We start from the raw sequence: 13,010 nt of genomic DNA, 5'->3' as shown, positions 1-13,010 counted from the left end.
AACTTAACAAAGGAGTGACAGAAATAAATCATGAGAAAAGTGATATGAAAAAAAGGGGGCTCATTCTTTCACCCAAATAGTGGCATAGCAGAAATGACAAAAATGTCTTAAATTAAGACAACAAATAATGAAACATTTCCAAAAGTATAAAATTGAATAAATGGTTAAGACATACAGTATGACATTACAATACATAAATAAGTTGTTACCACTAATGCACATATTATAGGCTGAAACACTATTTGCCCATTGCAGCTCTATAGTTTAATTGTATCCATCATTTTGGGGGGCACCACCTTGGCGGACCTCAAACGGGACAAAGTTGGAGATCGTTTACAAACTACACTGCATCCAGCACATCAAATGAGGCGAAAGAAAAGTGAACAAAAACATGAAATGGGATGTCTATGATGAACACTAAATAATAAAATATGACCTAAAAACATCATGCAGGGTTAGAGAGAGAATCAGCTGTACACATGGACCAAGTTGGTGAACCCACCATGTAACGTTACATATAGACTGGGTGGTTCGAGCCCGGAATGCTGATTGGCTGACAGCCGTGGTATATCAGACTGTATACCACGGGTATAACCAAACGTTTATTTTTACTGATCGAATTACGTTGGTAACCAGTTTATAATAGCAATACGGCACCTCAGGGGTTTGTGGTATATGACCAACATACCACGGTTAAGGGATGTATCAAGGCACTCCGTGTTGCGTCGTGCAGAAGAACAGCCCTTAGCTGTTGTTTATTGGCCATATACCACACCCCCTTGGGCCTTATTGCTTAAATATAGTGGATGGAACTTTTCAGGTGAGGTTGAATTCAGTGGGAAATGGATGGATACTTCATATTTCTCTTTAATTCTATGTATTCGTTAGTGCATGTTGAGTCTCTTGATTGGTCAAATGGAAAGACCTAACATGCCAGAATATTATTATGATGACGACAAAATGCAAATAGGTCAAAGGTCTATTTAGTTTGCGATGGAGGCTACTGTAAAGCATCACAGCTAGTTCATTTGAAAGAATAAAAACTGTTGAGAGAAGGGCTAGATTTGGCTATCTCTGTGTGTGTGTGTGTACTGTATGTGTGTGCAGACCTGGGGAGTGCTGGGAGGTGGCCAGTGAGGTCATGGAGTTGGAGAGATTGAGGTTGGCTGTGATGCTGAGCTGGCTCTGGCCCGGCGGGGGGTAGGGCGACGTGGGCGTACGCAGACACTCCTCGCTCGTCTCCTCGTCGATCCCCGGCAGATACGTGTCAATCAAAGCATCCAGGAATTTCACTATCAGCTCAGCGTAGTCCGGGATCTGGGTTTGCTGTGTGCACAGCAGAATGGAAAGGAAGTTAAACAGACAATAAACCTTCCATACTTTAAAGAGGCAAACGATTTGGCTGCTCACCTTTGAGAAGGGCCCAGCGAATCTCCATAGACCATTAAACCCAAAGCCTGAGAGAGAAAGTGAAGAAACAACAATTAATAAATGAACATTTTCACCAAAGAACCCATAGTTCTAACTGTAATGGTGTGTGGAGAGGGGGAGTGGGTGCACTCTCACTTTGTAGGTAGGAGGGCTGGTACAGTGGGGGTGACTCCTCATGGTAAACCACACTCTGCACGATGCCATGGATGGGGTTTAGGAGGTTAGGGTCCTGGCACAGTGAGAGGAGGGTGTTGATCTTCGAGTCCAGCAGGTTGTGACTGGAAAGAAGACCACAACATGATATGGAGGCTTGTGTACACACTAACAGGAATATACAGTACAAGTGAAAAGTTTGGACATACCTCATTCAAGGCCTTTTCTTTATTTTTACTATGTTCTAAATTGTATAATAATAGTAAAGACATCACAACTATTAAATAACACATATGGAATCTTGTAGTAACCAAATAGGTGTTAAAAAAATCCAAATATATTTTCGATTTTTCAAAGTAGCCATCCTGCGCCCTGATGACAGCTTTGCACTCTTGGCATTCTCTCAACCAGCTTCATGAGGTAGTCACCTGGCATGCATTTTCATTAACAGGTGTGCCTTGTTAAAAGTTTGTTCGTGGAATATCTTTCCTTCTTAATGTGTTTGAAACAATCAGTTGTGTTGTGACAAGGGAGGTATACAGAAGATAGCCCTATTTGGTAAAAGACCAAGTCCATACTATGTCAAGAAAAGCTCAAATAAGCAAAGAGAAACAACAGTACATCATTACTTTAAGACATGAAGGTCAGTCAACCTGGAAAATGTCAAGAACTTTGAAAGTTTCTTCAAGTACAGTTGCAAAACCATCAAGTGCTATGATGAAACTGGCTCTTATGAGGACCGCCTCAGGAAAGGAGGAGGCCTTCATGGTCAAATTGCTGCAAAGAAACCACTACTAAAGGACACCAATAATAAGAAGAGACTTGCTTGAGCAAAGAAACACGAGCAATGGACATTAGACCAGTGGAAATCTGTCCTTTGGTTTATGAGTCCAAATTTGAGATTTTTGGTTCCAACAGCCATGTCTTTGTGAGACGCAGAGTAGGCGAATGGATGATCTCCACATGTGTGGTTCCCACCGTGATGCATGGAGAAGTTATTTCATAGTTTTGATGTCTTCACTATTATTCTACAATGTAGAAAATAGTAAAAATAAAGAAAAACCTTGAATGAGTAGGTGTCCAAACTTTAGACTGGTACTGTATGTATTTGTTCATGGATTTTATTGTGTTGAAATGAAACACTTACACAACTGGAAAGACCCTAGGGAAGACAACACTAGCTTCAGCTAAAAACTCGTAGAGGATTCTCTGGTCAAAATCATCTGTTGTATTCTTCACCAACGTAGCCTGTAGCATAGAGGCAAGACAGGAAGGAACAGTGAGATCCTTTACACCAGCATGTTAGAAATAGGCACAAACTAATGACGAGGAACTGTCAGAGAGGGAGTTTAAAAGGGAGAGAGACAGACAGAGGTGGAGGAGGAGAGCTGAGCGAGTGGTCTCACCAGGACCGTGAGCAGCAGAGCCTGAATCTTGGGGTCTGTGAGAACCTCTTCATCCAGCAGCACGTTGGACTCTGACACAGACACCTTCCTCAGGGTGTGGTGGGAGATTCTTTGGGTCGATTCTGTGGGATGGAGAGAGAGACACATGAGTCAGTGTCAAACCTCTAGCATCCCTGCCACAAACATGTAAGTGTCAGGTGAACAGGAGACAGACACTGACCTGGACACTCACCTATTTCATAATCGTTCTCCGCCACCCTCCTCATCTTCGGTGGCGTAGTGATGCCAGACTCCATATCTGGCCTCTTTGGTGCTTTGTTGTCTGATATCAAGTGATCAAAACTCTTCCTAGTGCCTGGTGAGCCAGCATAGAAAAATACATGATGGCCATGTTAACACACAGGTCAATTCACTTAAACACTAACAATACCTAAAATAGCACAGACCTGGTGGATCCTCTATGGATATCTTGGTCATCATGTCTATACAGGCTAACTCCCTCTGACCAGTTCTCTCTTGATAAAACGCTTCTGTTGATCTCTAGCAGTGCAGAATGATTGACAGGTGTCTTACCCAGCAGTTTCTTAGTGTTTGCCTGGGAAGGCTGGCCCATGTCCAGGCTCATGGACTTGCGTGTGCGGGGGCTGATCTGCCCCACCGAGGAGTAGTGAGCCACTAGGTAGCGTTCTGACACCTTGGGGGATGTCCACGGTTGACTCTCCCGAAGAGTCCTGACACAGGAGAGAAAAACAAAACATTCATGAAAGTTGAACACATATTGTCCGTACAATTCCTTTTTGAACATTGTACAATACAGAGAGCTGAAACTAATCTTCAGTCAGCTGCTCTGTCAGCAGGCAGCCCTGTAGACTCACCTGCAGCAGGGGTCGCTGTGGTGCACAGAGTACGTGTCCATGGGAACATTCTCCATGGTAACTTCCGAGAGGAGCAGGGACTTCCTGTGCTTGAGGCTACAGCGGCTGCGGACTTCTTCTGAAACAGTGAGGAGAGCTACACACACAGACAGGCGTCATTTCACAGTTTGATAAGTTTGTTTTCTACACAGAAACCGTTGGCATGCAAATTAAGAATATCAACGAAAATCTGCGCCACCCGGGAGGCCGGAACGAACATCACTTTTGTTTAAAGTCAATATGAACATGGGCATCCTGAAGATGCAAGACACTCTAATAATAAAATCAATCAATAGCCTCCCGGGTGGCGCAGTGGTCTAAGGCGCAGTGGTCTAAGGCGCAGTGGTCTAAGGCACTGCATCGTTCGAGCCCAGGCTCTGTTGCAGGCGGTGCACAATTGGTCCAGGGTTTGGCCGGCAGGGATATCCTTGTCTCGTCGCACACTATCTACGGCCCGGATGCAGTGCACGCTGACCAGGTCGCTAGGTGCACGGTGTTTCCTCCGACACATTGGTGCGGCTGGCTTCCGGTTTGGATGCGCATTGTGTCAAGAAGCAGTGCGGCTTGGTTGGGTTGTGTTTCGGAGGACGCATGGCTCTCAACTTTTGCCTCTCCGAGACCGTACGGGAGTTGCAGCGATGAGACAAGACAGTAACTACTAACAATTGGATACCACGAAATTGGGGAGAAAATGTTTTTTTATATATAGTTTTTATAAATAAAAATGTATCAATCATAAATATTCGTAGTATGGCTTCATTGAGGATCCCTCCTGAACTCACCTGCCAGGTAGGCCACACTCTGGGTGTTCACCTCAAACTTGTCACAGTTGAGGTGTTTTCCCACCAGGGCTAGCAGTGTGTGGAGAATCCGGATGGTCCGCGCCACTGTGTTGGGGGAGGGGTGTCTGTACCCTGGACAGAGACGTGATTGGTTAGAGAAAGAGCTCAACCATGCCGACCCAATGCTTAGACACCCCCGCCTACTTACCTTTCAACAGGTGACCCACTAGTGCAAAGTTGAAGTTGGAATTGAAGTTGAGGCCCACAAAGTGGTCCATCTGTTTACAGTGCCACTCCAGAGGCTTCCTGATCTCCATAAACACCTCCTCTGGACTCTACAGGGGAAAAGAGGGGAAGATAGGGTTTACATGTTTTTGTAAATAATTAACTCAAAGTGAAACTGAGAAGACCTAGCCAAAAAAAGTGTGAATGTTTGAGCTGAAGGTTTGTGGAAGAACATCCCTTTGAAAAGTTGTCTGTGTGTTTAGTACCTTGTCGTTGAAGACCCTGAGGCTGTCCAGTGTGTGAAGGTTCTGCTCCAGCAGGGCGGTGCCGGCAGAGTAGAGGTTGACCTCGTCCAGCTGGAGCACAGCCACGGCCACCCAGAACAGAGCCTTGTGCATGGGGGAGTCCTGGAGGAAACACAGAGGCTGTTATTTAGCCTCACCACTACTACCATCCAACACACACAGGGCCCTGTGCGTAGGCGAGCCGCCAACAAACACACTTGCAGTCAGAGCGAGTCTCACACGACATTTTACTGCCACCATCTATCAGCAGCCTATTTACCACATACAGGCAGGGCCAAAATAACTTCCCTCCTCTCTGCATGTCAGAAGGAGCTTTGGGTTCTACTTTTTAGAATGTGGTTCATACGCACACACACACAAATAAGTTAGCTCACCAGAACATTTAATACATTCATCTCTTAAATTATCCCTTGAGATCGACCATCTGTGTCTTCGTGTGTGTACCTTGTTGAGGAGAGGCTGCAGCTTGGTGAGAGCTATTACTGTGGCTTCTATCAACACCTGGCTGTTGTAGTTATCAGGTCCCTTTAGACAGCTCTCCAGACCCTATTGACAGACAGCAGGTCAATTCAGTCTGCGCAGCACAGGTTATGCTACACACAGCATCTTTCAACAGACAGACCCTAATGAGACAGGATCAGACACTGCTTCAGCATTCACAACTACTTCCAAAACTTGTAGCAGAATGTATTCAAAGACTTGCAACTTTCCCACGAGAGTAGAGGTCATGTCTGTAGATTTAGAACGCCAATTGGCAGATAAAAAGTGCACGAGATGGAAGCACGGTTACTTGAAGTGATTAGATTCTATTTTGACAACAGCGCTGCTTTAAAAAAAAGAATTGCACTGAGACCATTGTCTTTTACAAGATACAGTACAGTCATTCAAGTGGTTTCAATGAGATGCATGTCCTAATTCTATGTATGACAGAATGTAGTGAGGAACAGGGCAGAGTGATGGGACACAGACCCTGTCTATGCTGAGCAGGGGGGCTGGCCTTGCTGAGGATCCTGATGATCTGTTTGATCTGGCCATGGGTCACCCTCTTACTGATGCAGCCAAACACCACCAGGGCTCTGGGCTGCAGGGACGGGTTGTACTGGAACGCAAACCTGACAGAGGGAGAGAAAAGGAGAGAGAGCGGATGAATACACAGACTACTTTCATACGCATGCCTTATGAAAGTCAGTCAAGTTGACGGCGGAAGGTAGCCCAGCGGTTAAGAGAGTTGGGCCAGTAACCGAAAAGGTCGCTGGTTCGAAACCCAGAGCCAACTAGGTGAAAAATCTGTCTATGTGCCCTTGAGCAAGGCACCTAACCCTAATTGCTCCTGTAAGTCGCTCTGGATAAGCATGTATGCTAAATATCAAAATAAATATATATATCTTTTTAAATGTAAATGATCTGAAGCCTCTCTACATTGCTCTGACATTAGCACCAATAGTAATATAAGCATCAGAAAATTGATTTAGAGCAAACAGTGTGGTTGGTTCTGTTCATTAGAAGAGTAAATGTTGTTACCATACCTCTGAGCCAGCTCTGTCCACTGGTCCAGCCACTTACAGCCAGGGATATCCCTCATACAGGCCTTGTGAAAAGAGGAAACAGTTTGAGCACATTCAAAAACTCTTTTTGTTTGCTAGACTGGGCAAGTAGAATATTACATGTGGTTGGTGTTCACCCAGCATCTAGCATCACCCGTTACAGACAGTAGTTTCATAGAGACGATGGAATAATGAGTGACGATGTCAGTGTGGTGATCTCTAGCATCACCCGGGTACAGACAGTAGTTTCATAGAGACGATGGAATAATGAGTGACGATGTCAGTGTAGTGATCTCCTGACCTCCATGATCTCCAGCAGGGCCTCGGTGACTGTCTCCAGGGAGGACAGGGCGAAGGTCTCCCTCTCGTAGGACCCGGGGGAGAAGGAGCGGTCGCGGTAGCTGGAGCGGAAGGCGATGACCGCAGCAGACTTGACCTTACTGATGCCGAACAGCAGGTAGAACTTAGGCAGGGAGAACTCTGTCAGGCTCAGCCTCAGTACCTGCTTGGTCTCCTCTGGAAGAGAGAAACACACAGGGGAATAGTTATCAGTTAGTTTCAGCAAGGCTATACAGTACATCTCCCAAAAGTGTACATCTCTAGCTATCCATCTACTTTCAAAACACTGAATGACACTCATCAACCCTCTGCCTTTTAAATTGTTTCACTTCTCTCTCGGTCTCTCTGTCTGTCCTCTCTTCTCTACAGCCAGGGCCAGGATGTTGTGTGTGTGGCCTCCTCACCACTGAAGTTGAGCTGGGAGCAGGTACAGAGGGAGTGGATTATGTTGATAACCAGGCCGTGTGTGGAGGCGCGGAGGGACAGGGGGCCGGTGGCCACCAGCAGAGTGACCACGTGGAACAGGTAGGGCAGGTGAGTGGCCACGTCCAGAGAGTTGTTGAAGGACAGCATCAGCATGTAACGGGCCAGGATGGCGATGTCATCCCACATCAAGTGTTGCTCCAGGGTGGGCGTGGGAGACAGACACGTCTTATCGATGATCTTACACATGCGGATGATCACCTGCAGACCAGACAAGTGATAGAGTTAAGGTTACATCAAAGGTATGGTACGTAGCACATCACATTACCACATTTGACATCCCAATCTTCTATTATCTCTCCCATCCACCGATGACAAAAGAGCAGGATGACTCAGGACTCTTTCATGTCATTTAGCTAGCATCACTGTCCTGTAGTTAAAGGTTACAGGCAGAATTGGGAATGCAGCAAGTAATGTTTAATATCCCAGTGTGGTGTTAATCAATTGTGCAATAACAATTTAAACCTGTGTTCAGTATTTTGCCTTAACATACAAGTACAGATAGAAGAGAAAAGAGACGTCACCCCACACAGACTGGCCTTTGTATTCAGTTGCCATACTGTTCCTGGTACTAGATCACATGATCAGCATTTTGTGAGGTAAGTTATGGATACTTCATTGGGCAATACACTCAATGCTCTCTTTAGGAGAGAAGTACCTCAACAGTCAAAAGGAAATGACAAGTAAAGGCAGGACACCACCTGTGACCTAAATAGGGTAGGCACTTTTAAAATGTGTCTGCTTGTATGTTTGGTTTGTGAGATGTTTAAAACAGGCTTTCATACATACTGTAGTGGTATGGTTCAACAACTAACTGTAATCAGGGTATCTGCAGGTTCTATCAAGTTTCATTTAACCATTTTTTTAATACTACTTGGAATGCAATTTAATACCAATTTGAAGTAGGCATGCAGCACACATCTGCTAATAGTCTCCGCCAAAAATGAACCCATGTTGGCAAAAAGTAGAATTTTTAGGGCTGGCTCTTTCCCCAAAGATTATAGCCTATATGGCACATATTAAATCAGGCAGATGTGCTATTTTAACAATGAGCATTCACCTCTAGACTGAAGGAGTAGTAGCATAGTGGCTAGGTTATAGATGGCTGAAGCATGGGGTTGCCCATCTGCATTTGTTAAGGCTACCTCAATGGGATAATCATTAGCTGGATCACAAACTCTTAAGTGTTCAGAAAATTATACTCAATACCAAAACAATACCAATGTGACAAAATGCCTTATAAAGTCAAATTTACATCACTGCTACTGTATAAAATAGTGGTCAACTCTGGGTGTGCAGGCTTTTGATCCAGCACTGCTCAAACACACAAGGTCCTTCCCTCATTCAGTGAATCAGGTATCAAACGGCTGTACTTCCAAAACAGGGTAGCTAAGCGGGAGGGCTCTTGACTGACTTTTTCCAGTGCCAAGTAAGACATGAACATACATTTAATCTAACAAGTTCAGGGAATGCATGATGGATATTTTTACGTGCAACATGTCAAAATAGGATCCAGAGTAATCCAATCTATTTAGAAATTCATTTGCCTGAATGTTTTTTGTGAATATTGGCCTAGGGGCTATAATGCTACATAATTTAAAAACTGAGGAAGTGGGAATTTAAAACACATTAGCTAGATTGCTAACCCTAAATATGCTATTATTGCTCGATAGCCACGCAAAAACGTTCCATTGGTAGGCCTATATAGGCCTCCTGATATATTCACTGTAAATGGCACATCATCTCAACAACATACTCTGTTTGTAAAGTGGTGTTATTTCCTCTATATTGACAGTTTGAAAAATCATTCTTACTCACATGAAGCTCTCCTCTTTTTTAACAATGGTCTTTCCTGCAACTACAGTGCCTTCAGAAGGTATTCACACCCCTAGACTTCTTCCACATTATGTTACGTTACAAAGTGGGATAAAAATATATTTCTCATTTTTTTGTAAACGATCAACACAAAATATTCTGTCAAAGTAGAAGAAAAATTTGAAAATTTGTAATAAAAAATATATGTTAAAAAACACTAATATCTTGATTACATAAGTCTTCAACCCCTCGAGTCAATACATGTTAGAATCATATTTGGCAGTGATTACAGCTGTAAGTGTTTCTGGGTACGTTTCTAAGAGCTTTGCACACCTGGATGATATAATATTTTGCTTCTTAAAATTCTTCAATATCTGTCAAGTTGGTTGTTGATCATTGCTGGACAGCCATTTAAGTCTTGCCATAGATTTAAGCCAAAACTGTAACTAGGCCACTCTGGAATATTCAATGTCGTCTTGGTAAGCAACTCCAGTGTAAATTTGGCCTTGTGTTTTAGGTTATTGTCCTGCTGAAAGGTACATTTGTCTCCTAGTGTTTTTTTGGAAAGCAGACAACCAGGTTAGTTTTACACACCCATAACATGATGCAGCCACCACAATGCTTGAAAATATGAAGAGTGCTATTCGGTAATGTGTTTTATTTCCCCAAAAATAACACTTTGTATTCAGGACATAGAAGTTAATTGCGCATGTTTTGGAATTAAAACTATTCTGTACAGGCTTCCTTCTTTTCACTGTCATTTAGGTTAGTATTGTGAAATAACTACAATGTTGTGGATCCATGTGCAGTTCTCCTATCACAGCCATTAAACTCAGTAACTGTTTTAAAGTCACCATTGGCCTCATGGTGAAATCCCTGAGCGGTTTCCTTCCCCTCCGGGAACGCCTATATCTGTGTAGTGACTGGGTGTATCAATACACCATCCAAAGTGTAATTAATAACTTCACCATTTTCAAAGAGATATTCCGTGTCTGCCTTTCAGCTTTTTATCTTTTATTCATTTGTAAAAAAATGCAATAAAACAATTAATTGCACTTTGATATTATAGGGGATTGTGTGCAGGCCAGTGACACAAAATCTAAATGTAATGCATTTTAAAGTCAGGCTCTAACACAACAAAATGTGGAAAAGGGGTGTGAATACTTCCTGAAGGTACTGTACATTTTGAAATGTTGCTCAACTGTTAGAATGGATCTCTATTTATTCATTTTGTTTGCTACGGTGGTATTAAGCAGCGGCACAATATAATGGAAACACTGTAGTCACTCTGTCAAGACCTTTGAAAACTGAATTTAAGACATGAAAACTTTTTAAGGCCTTTAAAATCAGATAAATTAACTTAACCCTTTTTAAGGACCCGCAGACACCCTGTGTAATGTAATCTGTAACTTTGGCTAATATGTTAGCTACTCCAATTAATTCAGTGACATTACACAATTACATCTTGCCATAAAGCAGTATAATAAATGTACAAAACAGATCTTTCATGTCATTTTATAGAACAAGGGACATCTGGAAAGATTGTTTTCATGTGTGCAGCATATGTATTGATGTTTGTAGCATATATTTCAGCCACACCCGTTGCTGAGGTTCATAAAATCGAGCACAGAGCCATGCAATCTCCATAGACAAACATTGGCAGTAGAATGAATCCCGTCAGTAGAGGATGCCTGGATATTTTTTAAAATGCCTTCCTAACCATCTTAAATAAACATGCCCCATTCAAGAAATTTAGAACCAGGAACAGATATAGCCCTTGGTTCTCCCCAGACCTGACTGCCCTTAACCAACACAAAAACATCCTATGGCGTTCTGCATTAGCATCGAACAGCCCCCGTGATATGCAGCTATTCAGGGAAGCTAGAAACCGTTATACACAGGCAGTTAGAAAAGCCAAGGCTAGCTTTTTCAAGCAGAAATTTGCTTCCTGCAACACTAACTCAAAAAAGTTCTGGGACACTGTAAAGTCTATGGAGAATAAGAACACCTCCTCCCAGCTGCCCACTGCACTGAAGATAGGAAACACTGTAACCACTGATAAATCCACCATAATTGAGAATTTCAATAAGCATTTTTCTACGGCTGGCCATGCTTTCCACCTGGCTACTCCTACCCCGGTCAACAGCACTGCACCCCCAACAGCAACTCGCCCAAGCCTTCCCCATTTCTCCTTCTCCCAAATCCATTCTGCTGATGTTCTGAAAGAGCTGAAAAATCTGGACCCCTACAAATCAGCCGGGCTAGACAATCTGGACCCTTTCTTTCTAAAATTATCTGCCGAAATTGTTGCCACCCCTATTACTAGCCTGTTCAACCTCTCTTTCGTGTCATCTGAGATTCCCAAAGATTGGAAAGCAGCTGCGGTTATCCCCCTCTTCAAAGGGGGGGACACTCTTGACCCAAACTGCTACAGACCTATATCTATCCTACCATGCCTTTCTAAGGTCTTCGAAAGCCAAGTCAACAAACAGATTACCGACCATTTCGAATCTAACCATACCTTCTCTGCTATGCAATCTGGTTTCAGAGCTGGTCATGGGTGCACCTCAGCCACGCTCAAGGTCCTAAACGATATCTTAACCGCCATCGATAAGAAACATTACTGTGCAGCCGTATTCATTGATCTGGCCAAGGCTTTCGATTCTGTCAACCACCACATCCTCATCGGCAGACTCGACAGCCTTGGTTTCTCAAATGATTGCCTCGCCTGGTTCACCAACTACTTCTCTGATAGAGTTCAGTGTGTCAAATCGGAGGGTCTGCTGTCCGGACCTCTGGCAGTCTCTATGGGGGTGCCACAAGGTTCAATTCTTGGACCGACTCTCTTCTCTGTATACATCAATGAGGTCGCTCTTGCTGCTGGTGAGTCCCTGATCCACCTCTACGCAGACGACACCATTCTGTATACTTCCGGCCCTTCTTTGGACACTGTGTTAACAACCCTCCAGGCAAGCTTCAATGCCATACAACTCTCCTTCCGTGGCCTCCAATTGCTCTTAAATACAAGTAAAACTAAATCCATGCTCTTCAACCGATCGCTACCTGCACCTACCAGCCTGTCCAACATCACTACTCTGGACGGCTCTGACTTAGAATACGTGGACAACTACAAATACTTAGGTGTCTGGTTAGACTGTAAACTCTCCTTCCAGACCCATATCAAACATCTCCAATCCAAAGTTAAATCTAGAATTGGCTTCCTATTTCGCAACAAAGCATCCTTCACTCATGCTGCCAAACATACCCTTGTAAAACTGACCATCCTACCAATCCTCGACTTTGGCGATGTCATTTACAAAATAGCCTCCAATACCCTACTCAACAAATTGGATGCAGTCTATCACAGTGCAATCCGTTTTGTCACCAAAGCCCCATATACTACCCACCATTGCGACCTGTACGCTCTCGTTGGCTGGCCCTCGCTTCATACTCGTCGCCAAACCCACTGGCTCCATGTCATCTACAAGACCCTGCTAGGTAAAGTCCCCCTTATCTCAGCTCGCTGGTCACCATAGCATCTCCCACCTGTAGCACACGCTCCAGCAGGTATATCTCTCTGGTCACCCCCAAAACCAATTCTTTCTTTGGCCGC

General features: G+C 43.8%; 1 protein-coding gene across 1 annotated transcript in view; it reads right to left on the bottom strand.

Annotated features, from left to right (window-relative positions):
- The window catches only part of nf1b (neurofibromin 1b), an 80,241-nt gene that overhangs the window by 7,713 nt on the left and 59,518 nt on the right, over positions 1–13,010 (bottom strand). The window contains 16 exon segments of the mRNA XM_046320011.1: positions 1,110–1,326; positions 1,411–1,457; positions 1,567–1,709; positions 2,732–2,832; positions 2,991–3,112; positions 3,223–3,345; positions 3,564–3,721; positions 3,866–4,001; positions 4,687–4,818; positions 4,895–5,021; positions 5,178–5,318; positions 5,661–5,762; positions 6,214–6,328; positions 6,743–6,804; positions 7,062–7,276; positions 7,504–7,783. Of these exon segments, the coding sequence (XP_046175967.1) occupies positions 1,110–1,326; positions 1,411–1,457; positions 1,567–1,709; positions 2,732–2,832; positions 2,991–3,112; positions 3,223–3,345; positions 3,564–3,721; positions 3,866–4,001; positions 4,687–4,818; positions 4,895–5,021; positions 5,178–5,318; positions 5,661–5,762; positions 6,214–6,328; positions 6,743–6,804; positions 7,062–7,276; positions 7,504–7,783 (2,221 nt within the window).

This window comes from Oncorhynchus gorbuscha, linkage group LG02, assembly GCF_021184085.1.
Source record: "Oncorhynchus gorbuscha isolate QuinsamMale2020 ecotype Even-year linkage group LG02, OgorEven_v1.0, whole genome shotgun sequence".
Taxonomy (NCBI): domain Eukaryota; kingdom Metazoa; phylum Chordata; class Actinopteri; order Salmoniformes; family Salmonidae; genus Oncorhynchus; species Oncorhynchus gorbuscha.
This window is presented reverse-complemented; position numbering and strand designations above follow the sequence as displayed.